The sequence below is a fragment of the Sebastes fasciatus genome, chromosome 5 (genome assembly GCF_043250625.1).
Source record: "Sebastes fasciatus isolate fSebFas1 chromosome 5, fSebFas1.pri, whole genome shotgun sequence".
Classification (NCBI taxonomy): domain Eukaryota; kingdom Metazoa; phylum Chordata; class Actinopteri; order Perciformes; family Sebastidae; genus Sebastes; species Sebastes fasciatus.
The window spans coordinates 16,546,542-16,564,122 of record NC_133799.1 but is presented as its reverse complement, the minus strand read 5'-3'; the positions used below and the strand labels follow the sequence as shown (position 1 = coordinate 16,564,122).

The window sequence follows — 17,581 nt, the reverse complement described above, 5'->3', positions numbered from 1 at the left end:
ATTACCCTATTCTTCGCTGGACCAACCTCAACCCACAAAAGAAGCCACACAAATCTGATTTCAGAAAATAGAGAGAGTGGGGAGAACATGACAAGCGAAGCAAAACAACTGTGCGTGCACTTTTGGGGATGGCCTAATTCACTTCAGAAACTCAGAATATTCGCTGATGCACTGGCCCTGCTCCTCTGCAGCATAATGTAATATAAAGCCAGTGTCTGCTCAACAATTGAGGCAGGAACAGAGGTCAAACTCTGGCTATTATTCTCTCCACTTCTCCTCTGTCTATGCACTCCTACTTACACCATTTGACTGTGCTCCCCAAAAGAATAGCCACTGCCATGCTATGGCGCTTTGTTAACACTAATACAATCAGCTTCTTTTCAGGGGGACATTTGTGCGTTTGCTGGCCTGTCTGCCGGGCTCTCTGCTGGCATTGTGCAGCTGGGGGGCAGAGTCAGTGCCGCGTATTACCCAACAGCACGGACGAAGAGAAAAGAATGTGTCAGGATTGAACACGTGGTTGACAGTGACGCTATTAAAGAGACATAAATGCGGAAGGAGAGGAAAGAAAGCGGGGTAATAAAAGAGTGAAGGGGTTACAGAAGACAAGAGGGTGGGGGGAAGATTAATAGAGGAAAAGCAAGTAGCATAGAGGTGGAGAACAAAGAGGAAAAAGTGCAGTAAGGAAGAAGTGAGGGAAACAAGAGGACAAGCAGAAAATGGAAAGAACAGTACAGTAGGTCACACAGGACATGACAGGCCTCTTAAGGCACACATAAATGTATTCTTTGGCCTTTCAATTCTAGAGAACACAACCTACTTCCATCTCTCTGGGGCTGTGCTTGTAGAGCATTATGTGACTGTGAATCTGTCCCTCTGTTTGGAGAGTATGCTACACTTGTAGAGGAAACACACACACTTCCCATTCAGGTGGGAATTACAACCTATGGCAACTTGTAACCCCAACACGAGGGACCAGCTAGATAAAGTTTCTTCTAGTTATTTTAAATATTTCAATACTTTAAACATCAAAATCTCTTTACTTTCTGGAAAGAAACATGTGTTAGTGGCTACTACCATTACTACTAGGTATACAAAATATATACATAAATCTAGAGCTGCATCGATTAATCGATTAGTTGGCAGCTTTTAAATCAATCGCCAACTATTTTGATAATCGAATAATCAGTTTGAGTAATTAAAAAAAAAAAAGTCTAAATTCTCTGATACCAGCTTCTTAAATGTGAATATTTTCTGGTTTCTTTACTCCTCTATGACAGTAAGCTGAATATCTTTGAGTTGTGGACAAAACAAGACATTTGAGGATGTCATGTGGGCTTTGAGAAACACTGATTGACATTTTTCACCATTTTCTGACATTTTAGAGACCAAACAACGAATCGATTAATCGAGAATATAATCAACAGATTAGTCTACAATGAAAACAATCATTAGTTGCAGCCCTCAAATATACATAATTCAACCTTTCAACTTATATTAACGCTGCAGCCTCACAACCTTGACATATATGGCAATGTGGTACAACAATCTGTTTTTCAGGGGTTTTTTTCTAGTAATAATTTTGATCTCAAATACCGAATAAATATGAGGTTCAGGTCATCAAATTTGATCTGGTTTAATAATTCATGAAAATTCCCCAAACTTAGCAGAATGGTCCAGTCTTTTCCAAAACAATGCAGACTAAATTCAGAAAACAATTTCCTTATTGTTGGCCTGATATCAACCATCTCAAACCCTTAATGTGTACTGTAGACAAAGCAAAACTACTTCAGTCTGCCTTGTTTAATATTTAAATTCATTTTTACTCAGCACACATTTTGATGTGAAAATCACAGTTTGTTGTTAGTGTTCCAATAATAATACTCTTCCCAGCTAAGCAGACAGTTCACATTTGTTGTTGTAACTGAATGCTTCTGCTCCTGCCCCAAAGGACAGCCTGTCCATGGCAACACAACTCTCCTGACACGAATGAATGATATGACACGGGAGCGTGTAGAGATTTAAACTGTCTCTCTTATGTCGGCATACACACGGGCACATCTCAACGGCCATACCCTGACAGTTATTTGCATTATTCATATCCAAAAATGTCAGCTATTGAGCAAGACAACATAACCTTCTCATGTATTTTTCATGCTTCATATCCAGAATAAAGAGCCACTGAAAGGCCTGGGACAGAATGACACTGTGACACTGACCTCTACTGGCAAACAACTGCACTGCATCTTAAAAGGGCTTCAATGACATTGGATGTTTCTATATTTGTCATCCTTTTCAGCTTACCTGCAGAGCTGAGTCGAATACTTATTTGAAACACATCTAAAGGCTAGTTTTAATGAGCATGACGGTGGGTAGGATTTGCCATTTAGCAAGATGTTATTATTATCTGGTGGGCAATGTATAACTAATTCACTGAACATAGGAGCTTTGACCTGATTGGATGAATTTGACCTTCAGTTCAGTATCATCACAAGTGACAAACTCCACCGACATCGACCTTTAAGCAGGACAAAAAGAGCGCTGCAAACAAGATCTGACTTCATTTCACCAAATCTGTAACTAGTTTACCATCTGTGATGTTTACATCATTCACTTAAGGAGGTTTTATTAAACCTCCCGGTTCCCACCCTGCTGAATCCACTATAATATGATTCAAAACAATACAAAGTTGTATACACAATATACAGTAGTTTATAATCAATATTTGTGTTGGGAATCAGCTTTGACTTCTCAGAAATTGTTCTTATTACCTTTGTGCAACCTTCAGGGTCTAACACATTGACACAGGAAATGTACTCCTGCATTGCCTGATCTGCCTCCATGTCTCCAAGCTGCTTCCAGGCTTGCCTGTAATGAAATCATAAACCTGCAGTCATTATATGTACCATGGGTCGTAATGTTTTACAAAGCATTTCAGAGTAGAAAAAAACATCAAAATAACAGACAAGAAACTTTAATATGAGCTCTCCATGCAAGCAGGTGCACATTTACTCATGTGAAATGTGTATAGGAATGCAGGTACACAGTGCACTTTCATAGACTAAGCTACTGGAGTTACCCTGCACTATATTCATTTTTAACAGTCTCTTCTGCACTATATTCACTTTTTTAATAGTGGTGTATCACAGCTGTTACTCTGCACTATATTCAGTTTTAACAGTTTTCTTCATCTCATTGTATTTTTATATCTGGTATATTTCTTTGTACTTTGTACTACTAACTTTTTTACTGCCTTTTTACTAACATGTTTTGCACTATGGAACTGTGATGCTGGAAACTTGAATTTCCCTCAGGATCAATAAAGTTACTATCTATCTATGTATCTAAGTGCTCTCTCCTGTAACATTTTATACAAATGTACACATTATTTATTGAAAACTGTCTTCCAATTTGAGGCTACATGCATACCATTTTCTCTGTCCTTCAAAGTCAAAGAAGCCAGGCTTTGTTGTATTGCACTTTCCCACTTTGGCCTGAAAAGAAAACAAGTTTGAATTATTCCTCTGATCCAGTATTATCCAGATCTAATTACATCAGATGATAACATAACATTAGAGGTATCTGGGCCTACCTCACCTCATCTGTCAAAAATCAGTGATGACACAAGGACGTTGTATATACATTCAGTGTATGGGGTTCTTATCTAAAACCACATGGTGCCAGTATTTGAGGGGGTTAAGGCAAGGCAGCTTTGTTTGTATAGCACATTTCAGCAACAGGGGAATTCAAAGTGTTTTATATAAACATTCAAGAACATTGCAACAAAGTGCAAAAGAACATTAAGACATAATTAAAACAGTTATAAAAACATTAAAGATTAGAAAATAAAAACAAGCTAAAAATAAAAGCTAGGATAGAAGCTAAAATAGATTATAACACACAAGAGTAAAAGCTCTAGTGCAGAATATAAGATCATTATCTAGTTTAATAAAAGGCAGCAGCAAACAATAAAGTTTTAAGCTTTGATTTAAAAGAACTCAGAGTTGGAGTTGGTCCTGCAGGTTTCTGGGAGCTTGTTCCAGATATTTGGTGCATAAAAACTGAACGCTGCTTCTGCATGTTTAGTTCTGACTATGGGGACACTAAGCAGACCTGATCCAGATGACCTGAGAGGTCTGGATGGTTCATAACACAGCAGAAGATCAGAAATGTATTTTGGCCCTAAAGCATTTAGTGCTTTGTAAACCAGCAGCAGTGTTTTGACCTCACTGCCATGTTAATCCGACACTCACCTGTTTGTATCTCGCATACAGGTAGAGCAGCTGGTCCCTGCTGGCCGTCTGGACCAGATCTCGTATTCGGTCTGCTGCTGACTCAAACTCCCGCTCCAGATCTTCTCCCTCCAGCCGGTCCCCCATCTCCATACCGCTGCAGTCAAATTTACCCAGACCCAGGTCCGAGTCCGAGTCTGACCCGGCTCCACCGAGAGGCTCCCCTGTGTCTGGCCGAGCTGGGTCTGTTCCTGATCCCGTCGCAGTGTCCGGAGAGGACGACGGCGACCCAGAAGCCATTGTTGTTGTTATTGTTTATAACGTTAGAGAACCGTCAGAGGCGACGATCTCCGGAGATCCGAGTGAAGAACGGTAAAGACGAACAGAGAGGAGCCGACTTAAATAGATTAGTTGTGTATTTCAGCGCAGATTTTCGCTTTTTAATCCGTTATCGTTAAGAAATCCGTGACAGGTCGGATGTGTTTCTATCGTTGGTCCGTCTCTGGTACTGTCACATAAACCGCCGGCTAAACTTCCTGCTCGCTAAGAGAAAGGTTCCGGTTGCATCCCTGTCGTCTTCTTTTCTTCTTCTTCTTCTTCTTCTTCTCTTCTTCTTCTTCTTCTTCTTCTTCTTCTTCTTCTTCTTCTTCTTCTTCTTCTTCTTCTTCTTCTTCTTCTTCTTCTTCTTCTTCTTCTTCTCTCGGTTTCTGGCGGATCGCAACCAACTTTAAGGTGCATACCGCCACCTCCTCAGAATCAGAATCAGAATCAGAATCAGAATCAGAATCAGGATGGTGTTTATTGCCAGGTGTAAGAGGTATACACTAGGAATTTTTCTTTGGCTTTGTTGGTGCAAGACAAACAGTAAAATAACAAAAGAATAGATAAAACGTTAGAATGAAATAAGAATAAAATGTACAATTTACAAAATAAGCTATAAACAAAAATAAACATGATATAAACAGATAGTGCAAATATTGAGAGGTATGACAGAGGGGGAGAGTCAGTGTCGGGGGGGGGGGGATGAGCTGGACTGTACAAGAGTGTGTAACATCATGTCATTTACACATTACTCCTAAATTCTACCCACCAATCCTGTGTCTCTTAAGAACATTAATAATGCCTTCCTGGTGCCTTCAACCCCCTCACCCTCTGTTCCCAGTATCCCCATCAGATCCCAATCACGTCCCTCCTCTCTGACTTGGTCCTGTAGTCTTTTTCTTTCAGCCTCATACTTTTTACATTGAATTAGGATATGCTGCACATTTTCTTTAACACCACAATCCCCACACTTGTCACTGTTCCTTTTCCCCATTAAAGCCACAGTGCCATTAAGACCTGTGTGATCCAGTCTGAGTCTTGTTATGATGATTTCTTCTCTTCTGTTCCTTTCTTTATACGTCTTTGTTATGATCGACTTTTGTATTTTGAAATATCTCCTTCCTTTCTGGTCCTCCTCCCATCTTTTCTGCCATATCTCCACTCCTTTCCTTTTAATCACAGCTTTTCCTTCTCCTTTCCCAAGTAAAACTGGTGCTGTAATGTCTTTTTGCAGTGCACTTTTTGCTAGTTTATCTGCAAACTAATTTCCTTTCACCCCCTCGTGTGCTGGAACCCAACAGAATAATACATCTATACCCCCTCTGTGCAGTTTTAGCCAGCTATAGTACAATTCAATGATTAGATCTTGCCTTACAGCTTTTGTTGAATGTATACTTTCCAAAACAGCTTTTGAATCCGTGCATATCACCACTCTGTCAGGTCTGACCTCCTCAACATACTGCATTGCAATAATGATTGCCACTATTTCTGCTGTGTATACTGATACCTGGTTTGAAATTCTTTTGGAAATAGATATTTTAAATTCTGGAATATATATACCAACTCCCACACACTCCTGTTTATTTTTGGATCCATCTGTATATATTTTGAGATAATTATTATAGCTGTTCCTTAGGTACACACTTGTTTTAACTCCCACTTCATTTACTTGCCATTCCCTTTGCTTTTCCATGATACTCATGTCTCAAACAGAACCACTACCGATAGGGTTTCCTTCAGTGAGCCATCTCTTTTACTCTTAATCCGTATGGCATCAATTACTTTACCACCTTTAATCTCATGTTTAACATATCTTCCATAGACATACTCAATGGGACTCCAGAGATTACTCCTCTCAATTTTACCATTGCTCCAGGTATATGAGCCTTCATCTTTTCCCCTTAAGTGTTGTCATTTTGAGGATCTTTTCCTGTTGTTGTTTGCTGTTTGCATGTATCAACACTCGTTTATTGTTCAAAAACCTGGCCATTTTGATTTTCCCAATCTCCTCTTCGATCGCTCTGGTAAGTTTGATCGGGTGGTAGTGTCCGCCATCCTGATTGAATTCAATTATTACTTTCCACTCAGCTTCTTGTGTTTGATCCGTCTGCCTATCGTTGTGACTGGTTCATGATTTTTTATTATTACCTCTGACAACTTCACTATCATCCGACCAACTTCTCTCTCTTGCTATCCGCTCTCTCTCTCGCAGCCCTTTTCTGCCTCACAGATTTAGGTAACATCCATTCCATTTCACTTCCATTATTTCCATCAGAACTTTTTGACATGATGTTACAGTCAAAGTACAGTTTATGCTAATCCGCCAGCAAATCTTTCAATCCTACCGCGTTCGCAAATTACTTCCGTCTCTCTCTAGGAAAAACCTCGAGAGCGCTCCGCCTCCTGTCACTCTCGTCTGCAGGCTCCTCGATCTTCTTCTTCTTCTTCCTTGCATCCCTGTCTGTGCCCCGCATGGATGGTAGTGATGGGAATTCAGGCTCTTTTTAGTGAGCCAGATCATTTGGCTCAGCTCACCAAGAGGAGCCGGCTCTTTCGGCTCCCAAACGGCTCTTCGTTTTACCACTTCTGCCTTTTTATAATTCAGCCAAATTTAGCGCTGTTTTGACCTATGATTAGTACGTGTGCACATATATCACTTAAATTATTCAATATAATTATACTAAACCTTATTATTTCCAGAATACCATAATTTTACATGCTGCTTCATTTCTGACTGTCACTCATCTTTTCTGCTATTCGCGCACCGCACTCCTCTCTCTTTCTCTCCTCCTCTATGGAAGTTTTTATTGGACTTTATTAGTTGCAACCCACAGAAGACATTCCACAAATGTGTACCATGATCTGCAAATATTTCATTATCCACAAACATGTATTTTTGTATTTGTGTTGTGTAAAGCGGTACCAATTGGGAAAAATTCTGTAAACCAACAGGAGGAAAGTTACAAATGTCACGTGGCCCACAAATGCACAGAAAGTGATCTGCAAATGCAAAATAGATGCACAAATGTGTAGATATCACTTTACATGTAAACCTTAAAATACGTATTTACAGAGTAAGTTATGCGTATTTGCAAATCACCCTGTATTTTTTGTGGATGTGACTTTACACAACACAAATACAAAAATACATGTTTGTGGATAGTGAAATATTTGCAGATCATGATACACATTTGTGGTATGTCTTCTGTGGGTTACAACTAATAAAGTTGAACCTCCTGTTCTGTACCTGTAGACTTCGCGTAGAAGATCATCCGGTCATACTGTCTTGAATTAATAAATAAAAAATAAAAAAAACGGCTCTCGGACGGGAGCCGGCTCTTATCGTTCACTTAAAAGAGCCGGCTCAAAGAACCGGCTCGTTCGCGCGGACACATCACTACTGTCTGCGCTCCTCAGGTAAGCAAAGGAAAACTATTTAGAAACAACGAAACAAACGAAAAACAATTCTGTGAAATAGTCTGATAATTTTGGTAAGACTGTGTTTTTAAAGTAGATAACAAAATATGCATGAAAATAACATCTTTTTGGGGGTGTTTGTTGTTTATTGTGTGTATGGTGTCGGTTGGCGTGGTAACAGCTACCGTTAAGTATCGCTAGCTAGTGTGCTAATTGTTACGGTAACTAGCTAAAAACTAAAGTAGCAGTAGCCCAATTGGTTCTTTGGACTGGTCAAAGTTGGTTGTTAAACTATCTTCAGATATAAACTTGCATTTTATCTCATACAGCTGTCAGCATGGCCATTTTTTCCGTATGTTAAGTTAAGTGTACGGCAGTGTTAGCTTAACGTTAGCTTAGCTACATGGTTGCTAGGTGACTGCAGCCTAGTAACGCAGGTGGGGCTATATTTGCATCGGTTTTTCTGACCAAGTTTAATTACTTTTCTGTCCAATTTGAGTCCAGTTTGACCAATTTCAGTTGAAATATTCAGCTCAACTTGCTTATCTTCTACTACAATTACGAGAACTTTGACTTTTTGTTGACACCTGCATGAGGCAAATATAGTTATATTACTTTGGACTCATTGCTGGGAAAAATGCATCAGCGCAGTTTGTCCAGCAGGTGCTGCTGTTGGCATAACGATGAATTATCAGCTGTAACAGACACTGAGCTGTACGCTCATAAGATCAACTCAAAACTATAGAGTATCTTTGTATTACACAAACACACAGACTCAGGAAGGACAAAGGAGGACGGTCTGCAGGACAGATAATAATGCACACAGTGCACTTTCATAGACTAAGCTACTGGAGTTACATGCACTATATTCATTTTTAAGTCTCTTCTGCACTGCATTCACTTTTTTAATAGTGGTGTATCACAGCTGTTACCCTGCACTATATTCAGTTTGAACAGTTTTCTTCATCTCCTTGTATTTTTATATCTGGTATATTTTTTTGTACTTTGTACTACTAACTTTTTTACTGCCTTTTTACTAACATGTTTTGCACTATGGAATTGTGATGCTGGAAACTTGAATTTCCCTCGGGATCAATAAAGTTTCTATATCTATCTATCTATCTATCTATCTATCTATCTATCTATCTATCTATCTATCTATATACACAAACACACAGAATAGCCCATCCAACTTGTTTAGGATGCTTGTAATCTCACTCTTATTACCTTTCATTGCATTTGCCATACATGAAGGGAACTTTGGAGTATGGATGGACAGAATAATGAGATCCTTTTTCAGTAACGAGCCTATTATCCTGTTCTTTTAAAACTCAGATTTTCCAGAGCACAAACAAATGCTTCTGTAGGCATATTAAACTGAGCATCCAAATACCCTATGTGTAATTCACTGTCCCATTTCCAGATAAATTGTAGAAATAGGCAGGCTACTCTGCGAAAAGTCTGCATAACCATAACTTGAATAGGACTGTTAATCAAAAAATGCTAGCAGAAGAGAGACAAAGAGATGAAAACAAATTAATCACATTAATCAATTCAATTCAATTCATTTCAATTCAATTCAAACTTTATTGCAGACTCAAGGTCCACATAAGAAAAAAGAAAAAACAACAACAATACATTACATATAATACATTATGTGATCTTTAAATGGAGTTTGCACTATTAAGCTGGTTGGATACAAACACGGAATGTACTTCAATCAGACTTCAATCAGATCTTCTAGATCAATCTTGTATCAGATAATGTATTTTTATTATGAAGTTTAACTTTATCCCCTTTTTCTTTTATTGCAGACACAATAACAACACGCTTTTCAGACTCAGAGTAATGTGTGTGTGTAGAAGGTGAGGGTTTCCCTGAGCTCACTGCCAACTAACTACTGGAGGTCCCAACAACACCAGGTCCCGGTGCCACACTGCGCGCTCTGCTGACGCAACCACGTCGCTGTGGCTCAATGCGATGGCGGATAGTAATGTCCTCAGACCTGCCCAGGGAGGGACGGAGCAAAGTCACTGAGCCAGTCTTACCGGCTCTCCGTTAAAACTTGACCACCTGTTAAATAAAGAGAGAGACCGCTGCCATTGCCGTCCCTCCCGTGTAATAAATAGTATGTTGGACTGGATCTGCTCGGAGTGCGCTGACCGGGACGAGCCAGAAGTGGATTGAAGAGAAGAGGAGCGGAGAGAGTGAGCCGGTGGTTTGACGCACCGCATGTTGAGCCAGCAAGTTAACATAAATAACAAAAGTCGCGTCGACTGGGAAAGGAGGACAGCCGCTCTTTTGGATTTAACGGAGGTTTGAGGTGGACAGTTGTTCCGGCAAAATGAAATTCGCGGAGCATCTTTCGTCCCACATCACTCCAGAGTGGAGGAAGCAGTATCTTCAGTATGAGGTAAAGTGAAATTGGTCTTGTAATATAATAATAAACTCCTTGTGAATGTAGGCATGGCAGAAACTCCTACAAAATGCATGATTTTGAAAGAGGAAAGTGGACGATAAGAGTCAATATTAACTATGACAAAATGAAAAAAGCTGTTTGAATAATTTGTTCTCAGTTTCAGTTTAGCCTGCTCCTGAGAGCAATAAACGACGGGAAGATAAGGGGTGTGCTATTGTTTATGGACGGGAAATTGACTGCGGGTGTTAAGATCCACAGGGAGCATTCATTGTTTAATATTGCTGTTTGACACCTAAAAATAAACAGTATAGGAACAATTGAATGTCTTTCATGGAAAAATAAAATAAAACAATTCTGTTATTTATTTTAACAATACATAGAGTAAATATGTCAGGATATTCTATAAATAGTTAATTTCTTTAGCTTTTTTGTAGGTTTATTTTTTATGCATTTTTCTTTGCAAAACGAATATAATTTTTTTAAATTTCAATTACATAATTCTTTTTGTTCCATGTCTTGATTCCTTTTTTTTGGGTTTGTTCATCTTATAACTGAAAGGTGTGTTTTAAAAAAAAAAAAGGAAAATTGTGTTTATTGTCAATTACTTTGATCTTTGGATTTTCCTTTAGTTTTTATTATTTGCTGCAATCTAACTGAACACAAGGGAAATCTCCCAGGCATCAATTATGCATTGTTGTAAAATTGCTAATATTCTTCTGTGATTATTCCTTGTTTTTGACCAGAGTTATTTAGCCTAGTATTTTTTTTAGAATATCACCATGTAGTTTGTTATTAATATTTTGCACAATTAAACAGGAATGGTTGCCTCTATGAATCAGCCTGCAATACTTCATCTGACAGGATATTCTGTCTAGTCTCTGATGTCTGTGGATTTACGGAGACCTTTGTGTGCACACATGGTCTTTGTTGGGTGGTGTACAGTACTTGAGGAGTATTTCATATTCACACCCCACTTCACGCAGGCTCTACATTAAGAGCTTTAGTGCAGACATGCAGTGACAGGACAGGCTGCTCCATTCCATTTAGCTCTATGAATTATAGACAAAGACCCTGTTCTCTTCAACCTCAGCAGCCTACATCCCAGACTCAACAGAAGCTCACTGCGTTGGTTTTATTTTGGAAACATGCCCTGAATACTATTATTATTAAGTTGGATGATTGCTACAGCAGACATTTGGATCTGTCCAGCCGGACAAGAATGATATGCTGTCATCATTGTGTGATAAAAACATCTTCAATTATAGTAATTAAACTGGAAAAATATCAGAGATGTCAGATATGTAGTGGAAAACTCTACAGTAGAATGTAATTTGAATTGATTATTAACATTCACACACAGCATATGAAGGGTCTTTGTGTGTGCAGACTGACGCACAGTGAGCCCAGGGACAGATGCATGGCCATACCAGCCATTTTACACCTCCAGTCTTTGGCTCGGCTCTCACTGACCTGAGATGGATGATGATAGATTTTCTCTGTCATCCAAGCTTTGTGTTGGTATTCAGTTATATCAGATATAATAATCTTAAATTGACATTAAAGTTTTACTATTTTAGTATTTTAGCGATATATTTACACCAGTAACTATCAATGGAGTTCCCAAAATTGATTGCAGATGATTGCATGCTTTTTCTTTTTTACTGGAATTGTACACAATCTTCATAGCTATATCAAAGGATATTTTCACTTAACTGGAATAACTTATTTCTATGAGCATAAAACATTGATTGTCTTTATCAGTCTTTATTTAGTACTTGTTATTTCTATAAGACTTAAATTGAAACAATTGCTACGTGATTCATATGGAGCTGAGGTATTTGTTTTTGTTTTCCTTTATTAACCATCCCAAAAACCCAGCCTATACAAACATGTCACATGTGGAGATATTGTTGAATTATGTAGAACAACAGTGCCGGTCTCCTATCCACACAGTTTGTATTCTTCCTCAAATCTGAATTATACATAGGGTTTGCAGAAAGAATGGGTTTGTGTGTATTTGTGTGACTGCGGCTGCCTTCAGTCTTTGTCTGACCTCTGTAAACACCACTGCCTCCTGAGTGGGCGGGATAGGGAGCGAGAGCTCACACCTTCAGATGATGGACATCTTATTCAAGGCTTTCATGCCCTCTGAATCAAGTCAAGAGACAAGGACCAACGTAAACTTACAAGCAACATGCAAAGTCAGTTGACTTTAGTGAAGTGGGTTACTGAGATAAAACAGACTTTAAAATAAATCAATTTTAATATCATTCTGAAAAATGCAAAGCCTTGATATGCTGCTGTGGTGCAACAGAAGCGGCGTCAGTCCACGGACTCTGTTCAGTGAAGGGAACATTACAGATACAGTGAGAAATTCAGATAAACATTCAGTCATTACACACATAACCAACAGTCCCCCATGTATTTAATCTGCATTATGTGTTGCAGTGACCACTGCAGCCAGCACAACAGCTGTATTGTAATACAGTTGTCTGTCTATTAAATGACACATTATTCAAGCAACACAGGTAATTTTTACCCGTAGGCCATTCAGTAAAATATGACCCTTCCAGGCTGGCTGTATCTATGGTGCACTCACATCCAAATTGACTGTGGTTTGAAGTGATATTCTTGCTTTTGTGAGCTGGTTGGATTAATTAACCTGCTGCCCACTTTTCACTTTCCTCCTTTTTTTTTAGAGCACAGCGCTATTGTGTGGAAAGCTGTGCGCCGTCTATTTAGATTGGTCAGCCAGTTTCTATGCAGATGAGAAAGATGCGGCAAAGTGGCTGTTTCAGCAAATACAGGCTTTAGTTAGTAAGGCACTTCATTTTGAACACTGAGGCATTGACAAGGCAATTGAGTGATAGAGTAATTAGGTGTCTGCTTTATCCTGTGGGATTGTAGTTATAAACCTATATGCTAAACAGCTGTTTGGTATGGAGGTGAGCATGTCCTGCTAACTCCAGAGGCTTCTGACAAAGGGCAGTAGATGTAGGTCGATAGATAGGGAGAGGGTTAAATGCAACAGTTAGTAAGTACGAACATTTATAAAAAGCTGTTTTTATGAACCAAATGTACTATCTCTACATGCCCGAGGGTTATCCGTGCAGAATTAAACTTGCTTGTATTACAGCATCTAAGATGTGTGCAGACAATAATTAGGCGTGGCGACTTTTAGATTCAGATGTTTATTGAGTAACTAATGGTTATTGAACATTAGCGGCATATAGAAAGAGTGAGAGCTAGAGATGCAGGTGTGTGTGTGTGTGTGTGTGGGCGAGAGAACAAGGCCACTTATGCATTTACCTCCGCAGTCTAATCACTCATGTAAGCTTAGATGAGGAGGAGGAGAAGAGTGCATGTGGAGACTCGCATTTACAATTCAAACTAGCAAAGTGACATTATGTTGACGAAAAGCAGGTGCTTATGTGATTTCAGTGAGTGATTGCTATTTGTTCAAAGGTGAAGCCTTGTGTCTCCCTAATTAATCTGAGTGATGTCGTTTAAATGTCTAAACCAGCACAATGAGCTTTGTATTGTTACAGACGTAATGGAAATTGTACATAAAATATACAGCATTCCTCTCATCACCTGTATTTTGTATAATGAATGTGTGATTTAACAGCATGTTCAACAATATGAACATTATGTATACAACAGGCATGGCATGGCAACTGCTGAGAATCCCCCTTTCTATACCTCCCTCCTTCCTTCCATCCTCACCTCATCGTTCCTCCCCCACTGGGAGGACATCTGGTCCCCGACCAGACCTGCCCTCTGTTCCCCCTCCCTCCCTCCATCCTATCCTCCCATCCTCTCTACTCCTCTTTCTCCATGCAGGGATCCACTCAGACACAGAGCTAGGGATTCAAGTGATCCACCATTGGCTTTTCTAGTTGAGCCAGAGATCTCTTCAAACTAATAATGCACACTCAAGCACAACAATAACCATCTCAAGTATGTTAGAGGAAGGATTTGACCTTCTAGCACTCAAAATATTTTGGTTAGTGTCCACTCAACATGTCACCGAAAAGTCGGACATGGTGACTTAAGTCTACTTGTGTTACACGCATGTTTGGTTTGGTGAGTGTTCATCATCATCACGTTAATGCATGGTCATTCAAACTGATGGTTCCATTAGACTTGGCTTAGTTATTGTCTACAGGTTTCACCACTGATTACTGCCAAGCCTGCAGGTTTATCCCAATTCCCCAAAGAGTGTGTCCCCGCCCCTCTTTCCCATCACTGCCATCGCCATGGCAATGCCTCCCTGTCTGAATCTGAATGTCTATTTCCCACCTATTAGTCAGAGGGGCCCTTTTTCCTCACCAGAGATTAGCAAGGACTGGGCCCTGCTCCAATGGTGTGTGTGCACAGTTGGTCTCCCGTGATCTTTATCAGACAGTATGAAGACAACATGCTACACAGGAATGACATGTCTATCTCTTGGATTAGACTCCAGTGTCGGAGGCTCATTGTGCATGTAATTCACAGAGGAATTTAAGTATCAACAATCCGGGTTGCTAGCTACTAATGCACATCAGTTTCTGAGTGGCTTCCACCCACACACAGGATTGCTCACACCGCTCTCTCATCGTCAAGTTACAAAAGCAGAAGGTTACAGTATATAGGAGCCTGGACTGAGAGAGCGGTTTGATATGATAAGTAGATGAGACAGAAAAACATACAGGTTGTGAGATTTGGATGAATTTTCCTTTACCTATACATCATATTTGCACATTGTATTTACTGACAGTTTGCTGAATACTACTAGTACTTAATAAAACTTCATAAAGTTAAATAGATTTTTCTATTTTGCTGGGGCAGTTTAGTTATAAAGACAGTCAGGAAACAGGATTCAGTTCCAGTCTTTTCTCTGATTACCACTGATATGTTCAGATGAGCCAGCATGCAATTATCTGTCAGTTTCCATTATCTTCGAGATCACTCTTATCACAGAGAAACAACCTCATTTAACCACTACTGCCATCTCTCTCTCTCTCTCTTTCTTTCTCTCTCTCTCTCTCTCTCCCTTGTTTCTGTCTGTTGGTCTGTCTGCCTCTTTCTCTCCCCAATCTTTTAATTAGAAAGATGTACACTGTCTCAAACTCTGCACCTGTCAAAGAACAATTTTTGTTAAATCTGAAATTGAACCTATCATTGTTCATTTTAAAATTCTGGATAGTCTTTGTTGTTTATTGTAAAGTCTTGTGGAGTCAGGCCATCTGCTTTCCTTTACTTGTTTCACATCAACTAAATCAAAGCAACAACACAGCAGCACTCTCATTCACCCAAGCTAAACGTTATACACTAAAGCTGGGGACACACCAACTCGACATCAGAGAACTAGCGGCGACGAAGGCCGCCTGTTGCGTCGCCTCACGTCGCCGTTGTTTTGGCCGACGAGTTGCACTAGAACACACCGCAAAGACTACAGCCTGCGACCAGTCAGCACATACGTTTACACTACGGACAGTTTCTGTTACAGAGCTCAATGGCTGAAAAGACATTCAAACCTGATTTAACAAGTTGGTTTCTAATCTCATGCCAGAGTTCTGTTTTCACCACTCGGTTGGCAAAGAGTTTCTCTGTGATGTCGTTCAGAGGTGGCTTCTTCTGAATCGTGCCGATCAGTTGGTGTTCAGTTTCTTCACTCCAGATGGCCATGACGTGAAAATATTTGTGTATTCAGACAAGATGAAGATGAAAAATGGGAAGAGCCTTCTGTGTGCGCTGTCTTGACTTTACTTGTTTGCTTGCTTTCATCATATCCGTTTCTCTTCTCGTGCACTGACTCGCTTAAGCTGAACAGCCAATCAGAGTGATTTGTCTCACCGACGGACGATTCAACATGCTGAATCGGCCGAAAAACCTACCAACATGGGGAGACTAGAGCTGACGGTGCACGAAACACTGAAAAAACTAGGCCGACGGACGCTCACCGATTGCCCCAAACTGTCCAACGGCCGACCGTCGCGGGCTTTAAGAGGGATAGCACAAACTGGGTGCAAGTGGACAATTCTTTGTTGTTTATGGCAATCACTCTGTCAGATTTGTCAACCAAAATATGGTACTGTCAGGCCTATACGTTCTTAGTTCTTTTAGCTATTGCAAGATTTAGAAATATCTGTATAACTAGTGTAACTTTGAGTAAATGAGATCATTGAAATGTTTGTGCCTTGTTCATTATGTTAGCAGCTGTGTGGCAGTTGCTGTTATCTTCCCATGTGGAGAACAAGAGTTTAGTTAATGGCTCTCTAATGGCTTTAGATGGTTTTAATGCTACTCCAAAAGCAGATGGCGCTAATAATTGTTTAATGCCTCATGGTCTGCTGTAATCCCTTCTTACTTGTACTAGGGTATGTACTGCAAATCCACTTTCTTCATTTGATCTGTTGTGGAACAGACTCTAATCTTTTAAATGACCCTACAGTTACTCCATGCATGTATACACTAATCCTCTGTATCTATGGATTCTATGGACTTTACTGACTTGACATATACTTTTAACATCCTGGCAAAAGAGCATGAGTGTACAGACCTGTCTTTTGTGTCGCTTGGGTCAGTGTTTGCTGACTGTAATTTTTTTTCTTCTTTCTTCATCAGGCGTTCAAGGAAATGCTGTATGCTGCCCAGGACCAAGCCCCGTCCATAGAAGGTAAGGAGACCTGTTTGGATAAACACACACACACACACACACACACACACACACACACACACACACACACACACACACACACACACACACACACACGCACACAGTTGTGTACCCTCTGCCGTCTGCCTGTGGCCTGTTTGGGCATCCCCAGAATAACAGCCCTTCGTGTGCTAAAAATAGCTGGAAATCATTGCTTACATGCTGCCACTCACTCCGCAGGCTATGACTCAACCAGACCAAGGCCAATTGCAAATTCATTACCTTTTACCTTACTGTCATAGCTTTTTAACCCGCATGAGGAAAAACATGCCGTGAAGCAAAGTTGAAAGTTTTATTAAGGGAACAAATTTTTTATGTTGCTGTAGCTGAGAAGATGTTTCACACTCATTAAAGGTCCAGTGTGTAAGATCTGGCGGCATCTAGTGGTGAGGTTGCAGATTGCAACCTCTTCTGCTTGTCAAACGTGTAGGATAACTGTGGTAGCCGACATGAAAACGTGAATGGCCCTTTCTGAAGCCAGTTGTAACGTAG

General features: G+C 40.0%; 2 protein-coding genes across 4 annotated transcripts in view; one reads left to right on the top strand and one right to left on the bottom strand.

The window, feature by feature from the left end:
• Positions 1–4,739, bottom strand: part of acbd6 (acyl-CoA binding domain containing 6) — a 36,915-nt gene extending 32,176 nt beyond the window's left edge. Inside the window, exons 1-3 of the mRNA XM_074635354.1 lie at positions 4,254–4,739; positions 3,430–3,494; positions 2,772–2,868 (exon numbers count right to left, since the gene is read on the bottom strand). Coding sequence (XP_074491455.1) covers positions 2,772–2,868; positions 3,430–3,494; positions 4,254–4,532 — 441 coding nt within the window. The 5' untranslated portion in view covers positions 4,533–4,739. The remainder of the gene's footprint in view (positions 1–2,771; positions 2,869–3,429; positions 3,495–4,253) is intronic.
• Positions 4,740–7,961: 3,222 nt separating this feature from the next.
• Positions 7,962–17,581, top strand: part of xpr1a (xenotropic and polytropic retrovirus receptor 1a) — an 89,500-nt gene continuing 79,880 nt past the window's right edge. For all 3 annotated transcript variants that reach the window (XM_074635351.1, XM_074635352.1, XM_074635349.1), the window contains exons 1-3: positions 7,962–8,044; positions 9,785–10,383; positions 16,999–17,050. In XM_074635351.1, coding sequence (XP_074491452.1) covers positions 10,315–10,383; positions 16,999–17,050 — 121 coding nt within the window. In that variant the 5' untranslated portion in view covers positions 7,962–8,044; positions 9,785–10,314. The remainder of the gene's footprint in view (positions 8,045–9,784; positions 10,384–16,998; positions 17,051–17,581) is intronic.